General features: G+C 42.7%; 1 protein-coding gene and 1 long non-coding RNA gene across 2 annotated transcripts in view; one reads left to right on the forward strand and one right to left on the reverse strand.

Annotated features, from left to right (window-relative positions):
• Window positions 1–6,431: 6,431 nt before the first annotated feature.
• Window positions 6,432–8,502, forward strand: LOC110016480 (uncharacterized). Its single transcript, XR_002874832.1, has 5 exons — window positions 6,432–6,462; window positions 7,682–7,749; window positions 7,828–7,905; window positions 8,234–8,330; window positions 8,458–8,502. It is a non-coding gene; the product is annotated as an uncharacterized LOC110016480 (long non-coding RNA).
• A 7,029-nt stretch (window positions 8,503–15,531) lies between these two features.
• hs3st1l1 (heparan sulfate (glucosamine) 3-O-sulfotransferase 1-like1) overlaps window positions 15,532–17,961 on the reverse strand; it is a 40,621-nt gene continuing 38,191 nt past the window's right edge. The window contains exon 2 of the mRNA XM_004076867.5: window positions 15,532–16,946. Coding sequence (XP_004076915.1) covers window positions 15,833–16,873 — 1,041 coding nt within the window. The 5' untranslated portion in view covers window positions 16,874–16,946 and the 3' untranslated portion in view covers window positions 15,532–15,832. The remainder of the gene's footprint in view (window positions 16,947–17,961) is intronic.

A 17,961-nucleotide genomic window follows, 5' to 3' on the forward strand; every position in this document is an offset into this window, starting at 1 on the left:
TTTTTTCGTTTTTGCCGAGTCGGCACATTTTTTTGCGACGGTTTTTTGCTTACCACGCCCACATTCCTTTATCGATCTTGTCGTGCTTAGCATCGTTTTGTTCAGCGCGGGCCAAGGAATCGCATATTTCCTCTTCACGACATTCCGATGAAAAATGTGCGAGCTAGCCAAGATGGCAACGGTTGCTAGCTCGCCACGCGCACACCGTTCAAAGTCTACAACTTCTAATTCCAACATTTTGTCCAGAGTAGCTGGCCGTTGGTGCCCGAAAAGTTACGAGACGATTGATGAAAATTCCAACGACGAGTTTTCGTTTGTATCTGGTGCTAAAGGTGCTTTTTTGAGAAAATTCCAGATGGCGGCCTTTTCCCAAGGTCAAAGGTCAACGACACTTCTGGGGTGTTTGTAGACTGGAGCTGGCAGCAAGTGTGTGCAATTGCATGAAAATCGTTCAAACAAAAGTGTCTTTTCCCCATATTGTGGGAAAACACGAAAATCGCCAATTCTCAGAGTTCGCCACAGAATGGCCGCCAAGCCGTAGGTCGTGTGGCCGTCCCATAATGATTTCAGAACATCTTTGGGATATCCCCGACACGTGTGTCTTGGTTTCGCGGCTGTATTTTGAAGTACATTTTGTTCGGCCCCATACGCGATTTTCGGCCCATTCATTTTTTTGACGGGATCGATGGCCGTGATGTCATCGTCTTCGGGGGGGTGACGTTGACTTTGTGGAAAATTCATTTGCAATTTATCCCAGGTGTGTGCACGTTTTGGTGACTTTTCGAGCATGCGGCGGGGGTCAAATTCTCGCTGAAAGGCGGCGAAGTCGTCGTTCCAACTGCGAAAACAATATGGTCCTTGCAGTCAGTGACTGCTGCTGCGGGCCATAATAAGGTATGAGGAATAGCAGTGCGCGACTTTGCGAGCTCGCCACGCGGACGCCGTTCAAAATCTACAACTTCTAATTGCAACATTTTTATCACAGTAGCTTGCCGTTGCACTGCGCGAAAAGAGCCAGAATCCTCAATATCTGTAGTGGATACTTTCTTAGATATCTTAAGAATCTGGCCCATTTCTAATGCATATCCAGACATGCAGCATATCTGAAGATATCCGGGCAAAAGATACTGGTTGTGTCTTATTTTGGTCATATCCAAGTTCCGAATATGACCTGAAATCAAATCTGGAAATATCTGGAGTAAAGATACTGAAGAAGGTAAATATCCTGTAGTATCTGTAGTGTATACTTATCTAAGTGTTGAGGCATTTCTGGTGCATATCCAGACATGCAGCATATCTGAAGGTATCCGGGCAGAAGATACTGGTTGTGTCTTATTTTGTCCATTTCCAAGTTCCGAATATGACTTGAAGTCAAATCTGGAAATATCTGGAGTAAAGATACTGAAGAAGGTAAATATCCTGTAGTATCTGTAGTGTATACTTATCTAAGTGTTGAGGCATTTCTGGTGCATATCCAGACATGCAGCATATCTGAAGGTATCCGGGCAGAAGATACTGGTTGTGTCTTATTTTGGTCATATCCAAGTTTCGAATATGACCTGAAGTCAAATCTGGAAATATCTGGAGTAAAGATACTGAAGAAGGTAAATATCCTGTAGTATCTGTAGTGTATACTTATCTAAGTGTTGAGGCATTTCTGGTGCATATCCAGACATGCAGCATATCTGAAGATATCCGGGCAGAAGATACTGGTTGTGTCTTATTTTGTCCATTTCCAAGTTCCGAATATGACTTGAAGTCAAATCTGGAAATATCTGGAGTAAAGATACTGAAGAAGGTAAATATCCTGTAGTATCTGTAGTGTATACTTATCTAAGTGTTGAGGTATTTCTGGTGCATATCCTCCGCAGTTACCATTGCCGCTGTAGGTACCATAACCGTTCGGCCTGGAACTTCCCTTCGGGGTCCTTCGACTAGTGCTGACGTCACATTATGTGATTGGCTGTGTGTTGGTCTGATGACGTGTCAGACAGTGATTGGTCTGGACAATTTACGATACTATCTATCTATTTACCAAGGCTGTGTCCCACCAAGGTGGGGTAGCCTAGACAGGGCAGACAATTTTAACTCCCTCCTTCTCTTCCCCAAACCCTCCGCCTTCAGTGTGTGCGGGTGTGTGCGCTGGTGTGTGTGTGTGACACTGGTCTAAGGCCTGGTCTAAGCCACACCACACTGCACCAGGGTCAGCTGCACACTCCAGTGTGGGCACCTCCACAGCAGGGCCTCAACCAAGGCTGGTTTCCCCTTGCCGCTTCATCCCAAGACCAGACCTCTACCACACCCATCCATTCATTCATACACAAACTCTCGCCACCCATCCCTGTCCTGAGCAGCCTCTCTCCCCTGCACCACAGTCATCCCTCTTGCATTCAGCGCTCTCCTTACACCCTCCGTCCATCCCATTCGTGGTCTTCCTCTCATTCTCACTCCACTCACATCAGATTCATATACCCTTTTCACCAAACGCTCCCTTTCCATTCTTTCAACATGTCCAAACCATCCCAGTGCCTTTTGCTCTGCTCTATAGGCCAACTCTCGCATCAGACCAGTTCTCTCTCGGATAACTTCATTTCTCACACGATCCATACGCGTCACACCACACATACTCCTCAAACATCTCATCTCAACTACATTCAGCTTCCTCTTTTCCGCCACCTTCAGACTCTGTTTCAGCCCCATATAACACTGCAGGCACCACCACACCCTCATAGAATCTCTGTTTCGCATGCTTTTCCAGTGATCTACATTCAATCACTTTCTTCATCCCCCCCCATATCTTTCGTACTTCGTTCATTCTAAACTCTACCTCTTCCCCTATTCCACCATCCACACAGACACACCACCCCAAATACTGAAAACACTCTACCTCTTCCAACAACTCCCCATTTAATGCCACATTCAATCTACGTTCACCCTTTAACCTCGTACACCTCATCACCTTACTCTTTCCCTTATTCACCAATTTACGATACTAATATTAATAATATTAATAAATAATATTATGACGTCTGTTGTAAACGAACAGAGCTGGGAGATAGTATTCGAAAGGTGCCTTTATTATTGTTATGATTATTATTGAATTCATGTTCTCTTATAGTTCTTTTAATCTGTGCACCCGTTGCTTTATTATTGACAGAACGGACCCGGAAGGGCAACATTTAGCCGTGCTGACAAAAATTTCAGCCACGGCTGAACTTAAACTGGAGTAACGAGCGGATTGTGACAACATGTCTTTATAAAAATGACAAAGAATATTGTCATACACAATTTATGGGGGAAAACTCCTTTAGGTTACAAAAGGGAACGTGAAATGAAAATACGTAGAGCCCAAGCAGATGTCAACGCTACGTAGTTTGTCCAAGTGGGGTTACCGTAGTGTGACGTTATACTCAGTCGAAAGGACCCCGAACGGAAGTTCCAGGCCGAAAGGTTATGGAACCTACACCGTATTTTGTGATTTGTGCAAAGGCGATACTGCATTAGGACATGTATTGTCTCTGGATATTATATGTATCACTTGTTTGATAAGTGCCTTGCCTAGCAATTTATGTGCACAAGATACTTCAAAAGCACATATATTTGAGAGTTTGCTCTGCACTTATATTTTCCCACAAATGTTTAAAAACAGGTGTGAAGAGTATTGACAGGTCAACCCAAGTTTGATTAAGATATACAGTAATATCCTCATTGCTTCATCAAAGGTAATAAATACAATGGCACTTCGGGCATACAACAAATTTTGTCATTTTCAACAGCCAATTTCTTCCTGAGCATGTATCAAGTGGCAGGAAAGTCTTTTGTGATGTTTTGTAAAACAGTATCTCATATTATACCAAAAAAAAACCCATAAGAAACCTTTTAAAAAACTTTAGGATCGTTTTTGGTAAGAAATCAATGATAACTGCTGCTCTGTTTAGTGTTTTCAGGGAGTGGGTGAAGAAAGTTTATTTTTTTTAACTTTATTGTTCAAAATGTAGGTACAGCCAGGAGAGCAAACATATTACATGCATTTTACACAAAAACATTCAGGTTTCCACAACTTTCATACAAACATACAGCTTTCTTAAGGCTTTCAGAGATTTAACTGAGATACATTTCAATTTGTTTGATTAACACGGGGGGGGGGGGGGGGGTAGAAGATGAATAGAATTAGCATTTATGAATATACAATTTGCCAAATATAATAATAACATTAATTATTAGTTTTTATTTGAGTCCAAGTTTTTATTATAAAACCCAAACATTATATATTCGAATTTCAGAGTGAAGTTGGGGTGAATATGATTACTGATAAATTGTAAACACTTCTTCCCAAAAAATTCTAATTTCAGTACAATTCCAAAAAAGATGGTTAATTGCTTTTGGATGTTCTTTGCAAAAGGGACAGTTAGGATCAATTTTTTAATGTATCTTAGCATGAATTGATTAGTGGGGTACATTTTGTGAATGATTTTAAAAGAAACTTCTTTCATTTTTTTATTTTATTTATCATAGATTTTTGGGTCACACTCCAGCCCTATCTCCAAATGCTGCCGGGAACAAAACGTCTTCAGTAGTTTCGAAGCCGCAAAATAACACGAGGAGAACGAACAACCGTGACGTCTTACCCGAGCTCCAGTAAAGTGAAATTTGATTGGTCACGTTCTGCAAAGCGACCAATCAGCTGTCGAGTTACAGCGCTCCGCGCCACCATGACGCAGTCTGTTTGAAAACAATGGCGGCACGGAGCGTTAGGTCCGAAGATGAAGACGGACAAAAAGAATAAAAGTTGACCGTAGGAGACATGGACACCCTCTAGTAAGCGAGGCCGGCCGCGTCCTCACAGCGAAAAGACCTCAGAGGATCCGGGAGTTGGCGGCAGTGACCCGGCCGAGCCGATAAGTTCAGGTAAAACTTTTGATCTATGGGGCGGGCATGTTATTCGGGGCTTGGAGGCTACGGGGTTATATTTAACCAATTCCGGGGCTATTTTAAATAGCAAAAATAAAACCACATCCTTCCCTTTTTTCAGGAAAATAGTCTTCATCTGAAGAGATTGAAACAGAATCACAGAGGCTGGACGACGTGGAAAAAACCAAGAAGAAGCTACAAGAACACCGGATACTACGACGGAGTTTTAGGGCCACGGTGAGGAAAAAAAATTCTGGCCAACGTGACGAGATTAAAGTCGTCATGTCGACTTTAATCTCGTCATGACGAGAAAAAACTCGACACAAAGTTTCGAGAAAAAACTCGTCTTGTCGAGATAAAAGTCGAAATAAAGTTTCGAGATTAAAGTCGCAAAAAAACTCGTGAATTTACGAGGTTATTGTGGAAGTGAGCATCATGCAGAGCAGCAGGTGAACGCCGTGCAGCAGCAGAGCAGACCACCTAAACTTTAACAGGTGAGCTGAATGTTTATTGATAACGTTCCAAATGTCTGGAGGCTCATTTGATTGATTTACAAGTTATTAAAGTTTTATTTATTGATGGTTGGTTTGCAGGATCTCTGCAGCCCGATGAAGCCGTCATCGGGTGTCCCTGCAGCTGTTTGCTTGAATCCTTTCTTCCTCCACCAAAGACCAGATCTCTACGTTTGTGTGATGCTTCCGTCTGAGGAGGAGAAGCACTTTTTGCCTTTTTCAACGTTGTAATGCTAATGTAACAGACTATTTTCATTCATCTTTGTTTTTTAATGATCAAACGGGTCGCTTCATCTGCAGGAGGGGGCGTATGTAACACTGTTTACTTCCGCATTGGTGTTCGGATGACAGGTTCATGACGTAATGTGACAGATGAACTTCATGGTGTGTGAATGAAAAGGAGAATAAAGGCTGCAGCGGTCCTCTGCACCCAAACGTGTCTCTGAGCTCCTTATTTTACAGATGAAACTCCGCTTTACACCGAACTCCGGAAAGACGAATACACGGAAACTAATCTGATTTTGAGTCGCCAAAAGACTCAGAATCTCTTTATTTTAAACCTATAATCCGGAAATAAAGCTTCACAAAAGGCTCCACATCTTTCATCTTCAAGCTAGGCTCGGATAAACGGACAACTTCGGGGTTTTCTCCTTGTTAATCTATGAATTTTTCCCCGTAAATTTACGAGTTTTTATCTCCTAATAAAATTTACTTTTTTTGTGGCCATAAAACTCTGTCGTAAACTCTTAAATACAAAGCCACTAGCTCACTAACATTAGCCATAACACTGAATACTCCTGAGACTCAGCTTCACTTCTCTCGCGCAACATTGCGACTTTAATCTCGAAACTTTATTTCGACTTTTATCTCGACAAGACGAGTTTTTTCTCGAAACTTTGTGTCGAGTTTTTTCTCGTCATGACGAGATTAAAGTCGACATGACGACTTTAATCTCGCCACGTTGGCCAGAATTTTTTTTCCTCACCGTGGCCCTAAAACTCCGTCGTAGGATACGACCACCCCCCCCCTCGAAGTTTCCGTATGTATCTTCCGTGTGTAAAAATATTTTGTGCTGAAAAACTTCGCTTTTGTATAAAACTTCAAGTAACCCAGAAACATCATGTCATCACCTAACGGACAAACGTCGAGCAGCGACTTTAACGCGGTAAACAGCAGGACGTGACCGTACAGATTAAATGAAGTGCGTGGAGGGGATGGGGGATTGGGGGGTGGAATCCGCGGCACACGTCTGTGCAGAACCGGGGCCTGTGATCCGTATGGATCATGGATCATCCGCGCAGCCTAGTAGCTTCTCCTGGGATTCGGTGTCAGACCGTAAAACCTCATCACCCGCGGGACGTCATCACCGCGGACCCACACTTTATTTATTTGAAGACACAGAGGACTCATATGATGTGTGATTTGAACTAAACATATTCACCTTTGCTAATTATTGTGTATTCTCGTGCGGTTATGGACACATGTTGGAGACCCAGGGCACTATGTCAATTAGGTTTCATAGGTTCTACGTGTTGGGCGGCCGCGGCGTCACTCCTCCCGATTCCCCCGCTGGAGCGGCAGACGTCGCCCCCCACCGCCGTGGGGCCTGTGTAGCGCGGGCAGCACGGAGACACGCCGGGGGTCCACCGCCAGCTGCGCCCGAACCGGCTGCACAGGGTCCGAACGTCGGCTCCCCTCTCGCTAAGGGCGCCGGAGGAGGGAAAGGAGAGGCGAGGAGCCTGCGGGGCGAGGGTGGAGCGCAGGCGTCCCGATGTCTCTACACTTCTGTCAAAAGTAGCAGGAAAATACACGTCTAAATGCGCTACGAGCTCCTCATGGGAGCGTGAATTCAGCGCGACAGGAAACATCGTCACCCCGTTAAGATCCTCACTGATAGCTGACACGGTTATCATGTTGGTGTTCCGGTCACGTAACATGATGAAGACGGACGAATAAAAGCAGCAGCACGATTCACTAAAGCAGCCAAACAGACAAACACGTGTTCACTTTTTTTTTTGCACTTTAAAAAAGGTTGTTCATGTTTAGCCTATGTTGAACCTTTCCTGCGAGGACTTTTCTCTTTCTGACCGTGGTCGGAAAACGTCGGCCGATCTTCCTTTGGGGTTATAAGCTACATGCGTTCTTGAGTTTGCCACTCGGCCGCTGGGGGGGTTTGTGTTGGGCAGGTGCCTGTATTCTAGAACATTGGCCATAACAGCAATGTTACTGTAACCTAACAGACTTCTTCTTTCTTTCAGATTCTTGTCCATCACAAACACAAGAACCTCGGAGAGCAGCTCCAGTGGAAGGTCCGGGCAGATGACAAGTATGTTTCTTTCTCACTATCATTTTAGGAAACTTGACAAGAACTCCAGTCAGTTATAAAATATTGTCTTTTTTTTAGCTTCAGAACACCACAATGAGGAGATGACGGCAGCAGTGAAAGATGTGGAACCAAATTGGAGTTTCCACCAAGTTAGAAGTAAGCACCAACATGAAGTTGGATTTAACCAACTCTCCATAAGTTAGAGATAATGTGAGAGACTCAATGTCAAGTATTCAGTGTTACTTTCTTTTCAGAGATATTTTGAATAGGATTGCAATTGTATTAGTGTGATAGACAGCTCATTTAGTGTTTCCATGTCTTAAGACCAAATACTAAGTTACAATAACGATATAGCATTGACAATGGATAATTAAGATAAGCCACTGTGACAGTCTGCATGGCACATTTTGAATATTCCACTTTGGAAACAAGTTTGCAATATGTTGACCTCATCTTCTGTACATTTCATATTTCCATCGACTAGGAGCTTGCAGTCGAGCTATTGACAGTCTCAAGTGCAAAGAGAGAATGGAGATAGAAGCAAGGAGGAGGTCAAAAGGAGGACCAGTCAGCATGATCAGGTGAGTTGTCCTATTTGTGACCTTGTTTCATTTACTCAGGTCGTGCATGGTCCAGTTGAACTGTGTATGTGTGTGTATGTTGTTTCCTCTAATTAAAATAATATTTTCCTTTCCTGTTGGTCCACAGCTCTTCAAAAAGAGGGTCAAAATTGCTGAGAAGATTCTCAATCAAGAGGATCTGTCATAAATAAAAAGAGCCAATGCAAACTATGTCAGTGACGAGGACAAACCATCTTATTATCAAGCCTCGCCAAAGTGGCGCTCCACTAGGCTAACCATGGTGATGCTGAAATGCCATAAAGCCTGGGATGAAAAATGGAGGAGTGGAATTGAGCCAAAATTACGCACGAGACACTCAGCTAACTTTACTGAAGGAAACCCACCACCAGTCAAGAGCTGCTATCTGGCAGAAGAGAAAAAAAGGATGCATGTTTGTTTGTGGTTTTTGACTTATTTATTTAGTAATAAAATATTTTTGAGTAATACCGGTTTTCTGTTACCTTTTATTTCTTATATATTTTGGAGATGACTGGTATCTTGAAATATCCTGAACTCGGATATCACTAGTGTTTGTTCTTCAGATTTGCCTGCTGGCCATATGTTCCAAATCCTAACTTCAGATATGACTAGTATACGGACATCAGATATCAACAGATATGACATGGATAGAATCTGGAAATATCCTGACCTCGGATATCAATGGTGTTGGTTCTTCATATATGCCTGATGGCCATATGTTCCAAATCTTAACTTCAGATATGACTTGTATACGGACATCAGATATCAACAGATTTGACATGGATAGAATCTGGAAATATCCTGACCTTGGATATCACAAGTGACGCATCTCATATCTGGAGAGAATCTCATCTCCAGATTCTATCAGAATAAAAGTGTCCCATACTCGGAGTTGATATGCTCAGGACATGAACTTAGAGACAGTCATGTCCGGAGAGTATCCACCGTAGATATCACCAGATATGGGGTATTTCTGAGGATATCCAGACAAATATATGTCCTGATTCTGGGGGCTTTTGCGCAGTGTTGATGCCCAAAAAGTTTCGAGACGATCGCGGAAAATTCCAACGACAAGTTTACGATTGAATCCAGGGGTAAAGGCGTTTTTTATAGAGAATTCAAGATGGCGGCCTTTTCCCGAGGTCAAAGGTGGACGAAACTCCAGAGGTAGTTGTGGACTGGCTCTAGCAACATGTGAGTCAAATTTCGTGAAAATCGCTCGAAAAAAAGTTCATTTTTCCATATTGTGTAAAAACGCGAAAAACACAAAATGGCAGATTTTGGCACAAAATGGCCGCCAAACCGTAGGTCGTGTCACCATCCCGTAATGATTTCATAACGTCCTTTGGATATCGCGGACGAGGGTATACTGGTTTCGTTTGTCGATTCTCAAAAAAAAAGTTCCGAATTTTTTCGTTTTTGCCGAGTCGGCACATTTTTTTGCGACGGTTTTTTGCTTACCACGCCCACATTCCTTTATTGATCTTGTCGTGCGTAGCATCGTTTTGTTCAGCGCGGGCCAAGGAATCGCATATTTCCTCTTCACGACATTCCGATGAAAAATGTGCGAGCTAGCCAAGATGGCAACGGTTGCTAGCTCGCCACGCGCACGCCGTTCAAAATCTACAAGTTCTAATTCCAACATTTTGTCCAGAGTAGCTGGCCGTTGGTGCCCGAAAAGTTACGAGACGATTGATGAAAATTCCAACGACGAGTTTTCGTTTGTATTTGGTGCTCAAGGTGCTTTTTTGAGAAAATTCCAGATGGCGGCCTTTTCCCAAGGTCAAAGGTCAACGACACTTCTGGGGTATTTGTAGACTGGAGCTGGCAGCAAGTGTGTGCAATTGCGTGAAAATCGTTCAAACAAAAGTGTCTTTTCCCCATATTGTGGGAAAACACGAAAATCGCCAATTCTCAGAGTTCGCCACAAAATGGCCGCCAAGCCGTAGGTCGTGTGGCCGTCCCATAATGATTTCAGAACATCTTTGGGATATCCCCGACACGTGTGTCTTGGTTTCGCGGCTGTATTTTGAAGTACATTTTGTTCGGCCCCATACGCGATTTTCGGCCCATTCATTTTTTTGACGGGATCGATGGCCGTGATGTCATCGTCTTCGGGGGGGTGACGTTGACTTTGTGGAAAATTCATTTGCAATTTATCCCAGGTGTGTGCACGTTTTGGTGACTTTTCGAGCATGCGGCGGGGGTCAAATTCTCGCTGAAAGGCGGCGAAGTCGTCGTTCCAACTGCGAAAACAATATGGTCCTTGCAGTCAGTGACTGCTGCTGCGGGCCATAATAAAACTAAAGAGCAGAACTCTGCAGGCTAGGATCAAACAAAAAGAAATGTTGTGTGCTTTTGTACTTCATATTGTGATGGAAATAGCAGTGGTGTGACACAGGCTCCCGTGGGCCTAATATATGCCCTAGAACCAGGAATTAAAATGCTGTGAAAGTGGAATTGCTCCCGTTAGGCGGCTGTGGAAGAGTCAAAGTTTGGACTCGGGGTTCAGCACCCAGAGGAAGGTTCCTCTCTCCACAGCAACGCCACTTCTGTCACCATCCCGCCAGCCCTTGATTTGAATCGACAGGAGGTGCTGGGGCGACTGAGGGATGAAAGAGGCTGAAGGCGAAACAGTGACAGAGACCTCAGCAGCAGACAGAACATCTATAATGTGTGTCAGCACACAGACATGTGGGAAAAAAGGAGCCCTCACTTTGAGGCCATAAGAAAAAGAAAGATGCAAGCCTGTAAAGTTACCATCACAAAAATTCATCAATGACTTCTTGTTTTGAATTATTCACTGCAGCAGTTCCCAAAGTTTTGGAATGAGAAGCTTTATAGAGATGCAGAAAAGAAGACTTCAGTTGTTTCTCCCATTCTTTAATGCTTCTGCTGAATAATCCATGAATACCTCAGGTTTATGTTATCGGCCACAAGTTTAATTATTTAAAAATCTGGGGAGTTCTCTTTACTCAGACTACTGCAGCAGCCAAGGCACTGCTGAACCAAAAGAAAGCAATCAGCAACTAGAAGTTGAGTGGCACCAAAGTAATGAATCATTGATAAAGAGATATTGTGGTTGGACCATGCTTGGCTCATGCATTTCAGGTCACCAGATTTCGTCCTGCTCTGTGAGCGGGATGTCAGGAAGTCTGGCTTTAAACACAGACATGTCTGCAGAGGTGTGATAGTCACGGATGTTTTGTTGTCAGGAGGCCACACAGCGAACGAGACAGCAGCTTCTCCTGTTTTTGAGTCTCTAAAATTGACCTTCAGACACACATGGAAGCCAGGTGACAAACTCAAAGCTGCGTTTGTCACGCTGTGGAGGAAGAACGCCCACCAAGGTGTCCTGATAAATATAACCACTGGACAAGACACGGCATATGGAGGGGAGGTTTCTGTCAAGTTCACGGCTCTCCTGAAATAAAATAAGTTGACAGATGCCTAAAATCATCTAAAAAGAGCTTTTTTTTTTACATAATTTGACACATGACTGAATGCAACGTAACATAAAATCAGTCCTCACAAAAGCTGACATCCTGGCAGTATTACAGAAATAAAAGAACAAATACAAATGAGCATTTTCTGTCATTACTGTAATGCAAATAACAAGTGTCTCTCTGAGCTGCACAGCATGCATGTAATTAGAGGCATGTATGAAAACCTTAAAAACTGTAAATATATAGGCAGAACCTAAATGTTAGAGTCTTTCTTTCACCTCAGCTGGACAGCAATGATAGCTGTCCAATAACAACCCAACACAAGAAGAACATTTCAGCGCACAATGAATAATAATGACTAAAGGAGACTGATGGAGCCACTTGGATGAGTGGTGAAACGTTTAAGTCATTCTTCCCTGGAGTAACTAGAACCTTCCTCAACTAAAAAAAATGGAGAAGAATTAAAAATAAGCGTTCCTGACATAAATGAGTCTCGAGAGTCAAGTTTCTTTGTTATAATCCAATGTGAGTATTTTGGGGAAATCTTTCACTCGCTGATCACATTACAAACATGCTTATTGTTCTTTTATTGATTAGGCAAAGAAACAACTGAAGAGGAAGAACCTGTGGTAAAACCTTTGGTGTTGCATTTACTACATGCATCCATGGCATTTTTCTTTAGAGCCAACAACAGAAAGCTAAAAAACCTTTTGCTTCTGAAATGTTTGATTCTTATAATTGTTGGCAATACTGCAAATGTATTTTCAAATGTAAGACTCTGAGATTGGGAAAAGATTTACTGTACTTTTGGCTATTTTAATAGATTTAAAACTGAAACATGTTGGACGTCATTTTCTCCAACAATTTTGAAAAACGTTACAAGATGTTTGTTTCAAATGTCAATTTGGATGAAAATCTGAAAACAGTCGAAACACAGAGACAGATTAAAAAAAATTGGTAATAGCTGGAAAACTTTAGCTTGTAAATAAATGAAGTTATATTGTGAATGTAACATGATGGGATGACTCACAAGCACAACGTCTCTCAAGAATAGAGGCCTTTCAATCTCTGATATAAAAAATGTGGAAATAAAAAAGGCATAAAGTTTGTGGTGCAACATCTGCCCTCAGATGACTTCTTCTTCAGGGAAAGCCTGTGTGTGCTTCAGCAGGTCGACGCAGAAGCCTTCATGCAGACAGTTCACGGCTGAGCTACACCTGCAGAGAACATTTGGAGCTCCGTCATAGAATACATGTGTCAAAGTTGACCTCAAACTCTTCAGATGAGAAATACAGGTCATTCATGGTCAGACATCTTCAAACTGGAAGATGGCTCACTGTAGTGATCATGCTGCTCCAACTCATTTGAGACCTTTCCATAGGCATTGCATTTGAAATGAGCCATTTTTGAATAAAAGTTTAAAGATTCAATCATCCTTTTTTTATGTTGTGAACAAAATATTTCAGTTTTTTAAGTTTTTATTTCATTTTAATGAAATAAAAATCCCAAACAGTGCTAATGTCGTGGTTTTTTTGTTTAAAGTCTTAAGATCTTCATCCTCCTCTGAGGGGTTCATGTCGCACAGAGGAAGAAAGGAATTTTCTCTGAGCTGCAGCCCCACTCGTTTACTCATACTGTTTGTGCATGTCTGCAAAGCCATGCCAATCAACTTTAATTACGCATTAAGTTGTGCTGCTAAAGTTGACTCGGAGTTCATCAATTCACATCAAGGACAACCCTGTAATAGACTCGTGTCGCGTAAATATAGTGGCTGTTAGTTTGCCAACAGCTTAGCAAGCAGCGAGCGTTCCTGGTGCTCTGATTTGATGCTAAGTGCTTCATCAATCACAATCCCAGACAGATCATTAGACGCTTCTAGGATGACAAGACCAGCCAAACCACCTACAGCAGATTGCTTCAGACCACCCCTCCAAGCTCTAATTACACCCAAGGTTGGCAGTTATCAAAGACATGAATGATAAGTGAGCCACTCACTGGTAGCCATTAGTTAAAGAAACTTGCAACAGTCAGGGATTTAAGTGACTTGCATTATATTGCTTTAGGCAGCTTGTTGGATAACATAAGATTAAAATCATTGCATTGCTCTACGTTGCATTTTCTACTTGAAAATGCTACCAAGTGAAAGAAAAACACTGTGTGTTCAACTCACTGCAAACATCAATGCAAGACCTCAAGTTGTAAACATTTTTATGGATGTCTAAAAAGCATTATATACAATATACATAAGAATATACAGCTATTAAATACTAAACCATAAGTATTCTAACAATTATATTATATTACTAAGAGATTTCGGACAGAATATTTTTACAATAGAAATAGTAGCATTGTGCTCAGGATAAACAAAGATCTGTACGTTTGCTACCATTAGATTTGAATCAATAAAAACAGTTTTAAAAACACATGGGCAAATCTAAACCACAGTGCAAGATTCGCCGACAAAAAAAAGACATGGTCAGTCCTTGATATACTGTGAAAAGCTAATTCCTATACAAAGCCTTAAGGTAGTATTTTTTTAAGTGCTTTGGACTTAAGGGGATTTTTGGATAAAAATATCTGCAAACTGAAACAAACCATTACTCAGCTGCATGTCCTCAGAGTCCAGGATTAGGCCGTGACAGATGCACCGTGCTGCTCCCTGCTTTACCTCCAATAAATAAAGCCTGTAAACGTGAATGTGTTTAGTGTGAGCAAACCACAGCCTCCTGTGTTTTTTGGCACTCCTGTTCTGGTAGGGGCTTGTATTGTGCATGTTTGTGAGTCCATTGTGCCGTTTGACAGTTTATCTTCCAGATGAGTGCAATACATACCAGAGCTGACAGGCATCAGCCAAGGTCACGGTTCACAGCGCCTTGACCTTTCTGTGCACTGAATGAAGAGAAGCTGTAGGGAACATTTCATGAGGCATTTTCTTACACTCCATCATCAGCAACTCCAGGATCCAAGTGCCCCCTGGTGAGCAGAGCTGAGAATAGTCCCAGGGCAGGATGACTGCATCTCACGTTTGCATCAGACACAAATTTTACTTTACTCTTTTTTTTTCTTTTCTAATTAAAACGCAAAAACCGAAGGTCACCCATGGCTGGCTCACATAAATAATCAGAGCATTTCTGAATTGCCCAGAGCTTCAGACTCCCTCCCATGTTCTGCAATGGGTATGGATCCAGTGCTGCATCCATGAGCGTTTGCCCCGAGAGGGCAGGACTGCTCATTCCATCAGACAGAGCAAGGAGATGACATGAATATCAGATCCCAGTGGAGCTGGAGCTTTGGCTGCTGCCTAAAGTCTGATCAATGAGAGAAACATGACCATGGCTGCTTGTTGTGCAGAGAATGACAAACTGTGAAATTCAGAAATGAGACTAGATGAGGAGAAGCATGGATACTGCAGGAACTACAGAATGCCATGTGTAAATAATTTAGAACAATGTTCTGCTTAGAATTTAATGGCTGCTTTTAATACCGGAACAAACTCAGAACAACACCAAAACAAAAGAAAAGATCTGTGCTGAGTGAGCAGACTGTGAAGATTTGACTGATTTAGCTCAAAGCAGAAACTGCCTTCAGTGAAAAGCAGTTTGTGAGTCCTGTAGCACCAAAGTGCTGCTCCAGGGGCCTATTTCCTCATATTAATGTCTGCTTAACACCGCAGCACGCCAAGGGCTGGCTGTCCTTACTGACCACGATGGTGAAGCAAAGACATGTCACATTTCCTGTACATTTTAAAACAGAACAATTTATTATCAAGAACAAGAATATCAAACAATAGGTGGGGCAGGGTTTTCAGTTCACTGCATTTTGACAACTTAAATACTTCCCTTACAGGCAAATGCTTTCAGCATGGAGGTCCATTCGGTCTCCTTATTCCTCTTCATGTTTGCCCTTACTGTGTAATTATAGAACTGTTCAATACCAGACATTGCAAGACTGAAAGTCAGTTTGTAAGTAAAGTGCTTTAAAGCCTGTTCCTGCTCTCATTACTGGCTGCAGAGTGGCTCTGCTTAAGCTGGTTTGTGGTCATTGCCAGTCAAATGTGCGCTTCACCAGCCTGAAAAAGGTTCGGTTGTGCTCGTGCAGGTAGGAGCGGAGCTGCTGCAAGACTGTGCTGTTAACAGTGGGGTGAGGACGTCCCTTGGACTCGTGCAGACAGCGCTCCCGCCCATCACTGCGGATGCAGTAAAACCCCTTGGTCTGGTTGAAGTAGAAGTTGGAGGATATTATCCTTGGAGGCAGATTGAGGAAGCGCTCCACCTTCTGAAGCTCTGGCAGGGGATCTTGGATCAGTGCATTCCCATCCACTATGTGTATCTGTTCCAGAGAGAAGTGCTGCAGCCAGTTGCGCATGTGGATGTCATACATGCTCCTCTGAATGGCCTTGTATCGAGTGTTCAGGGCTCCGTTGCGCACTAACAGGTTCTCGATGGCTTGTACTGGCTTGTGGTTCTCCAGGCGGTTGAAGTACACCTGGGTGTAGTCGGAGATGACCCGCTCAGTCGGGTCTCGCAAAATCAGTAGCAGTTTAATGGATGAGTTCATGGCACGAATGCGCTCTGGAGCAAGAGCTGATGTAAAATAGCCGGGAGTTTTCTCGATGGTGATCTGGTGAGGATAAGAGTAGGGCATCAAGTCTCTGTACCACTCTAGGCCCTTGGCATAGTTCTCGTCCCAGTCAAAGAAGTGAACCTCTGTGGCGGCAGCAGCAACATCAGGGTGGATGTCCAGCATCTCCAACAGTGCCCTTGTGCCTCCTTTTCGTACCCCAATGATGATACTTTGAGGGATTTGCTTGTTCGTTCCTGGGGGTGGAGACGAGGTCACTTCTTCAGAGATGTTGGATGGCAGATCAGGATCAAGGTCCATGGAGTCTTGTGTCATTGCAAAGCTTGCCTGAACAAACTCAGCTGGGGCAGCATATGTCTGGAGAGCCAGAAGAAACGCTGATGTGAGGAAACAAGCCATGGCAACAGACCGAAGAGTGGAGACCGGCAGGCAGGAGCGAGACAGGAGTTTAGCTCCGGACAAGATGTGTCTGTGCAAGCTGTGTAATGACAAGGGCATCAAGAAAAGCAGTCTTTGTCTGCTGCTGCAGCTCAACTGGAGAAGCAAAAACCAAATGCAGTTCACAGTACATCTGCGGAAAAGAACAAAGAAGAAGAAAAAGCTTTCAGATTTCAGGTCTATGAAGTAAATGAATGTCTTTGTTATTCTGAAATGACACTTTCCTCATTCCCTTGGAAAAGCAATCCAGCCATAAATACAATCCAAGTCTATTATGAGTGTCATCTCAAAATGATAATCCTAATTCATCTCCTGCTTTTCATCAGATTTTTTATAAAGTCCATTTCAATTGATACTGCAATTCCTCTGGATGAAAAACTATTAACCAGGCAGCTCATCATCTTGTGCCTCAGACACCTGAGACTGAAAAATCCATAAGAAAAAACTCCTTGTTGAGGTGACTTTGATTTCCTATGCATATAGTGAAAAATTAACTGCAAAAAAATGAAGTACAGCAAGCAGGAAATGGTAAAAGATTTTGGGTGTTAAGCATTCAACAATAACACTATAAAGACACCGAAGACTCAGAAAGAAATGCCATTTATCACCTTTGCTCTGGAACTGAATACATTTCTTTGGTCTTGTTTAATTTGTTTGTTTCTTCATGCCTTTCATGCTCGCTTGTCAACTCATTTGACTGTACAAACTACGAGTGAATGTCCGATAGAACATTTTTCCTTGCTCTGAGGCAAGCATCCATGGCCTGAAGTAGAGCATTTCATAAATGTCAATGAATTAATTTATAAAACAAAAGTCCTCTGCTGTGCTCCCCAGGAAAAACCAGCCAACAGATATGTTTCTTTCACTGCACCAGTCAAAAGGATAGGGCTTGGCGATGCAAACACCCAGCCCCAACAGCAAAGGTCAAGGAAAAGTAGTGCAAATGGTAATGCAAAACCATCCCATCTTCCTGGCAACACACGGACACACACTCACCTCTGTTTATAAAAATATTCTGTTGGGGACATGTGAAACCAAGACTACATTTGGTGACTAGGTTAGATTTACAGCTTTGCTGTTTGTTATTCAGACAGGTTAAAAAGTGTGCCTATTTATTATCTTACATTTTATTTCCTTTAAAGATTTTA

Source organism: Oryzias latipes, chromosome 15 (genome assembly GCF_053564925.1).
Source record: "Oryzias latipes strain Hd-rR chromosome 15, Olatipes_Hd-rR_3.1".
Lineage (NCBI taxonomy): Eukaryota > Metazoa > Chordata > Actinopteri > Beloniformes > Adrianichthyidae > Oryzias > Oryzias latipes.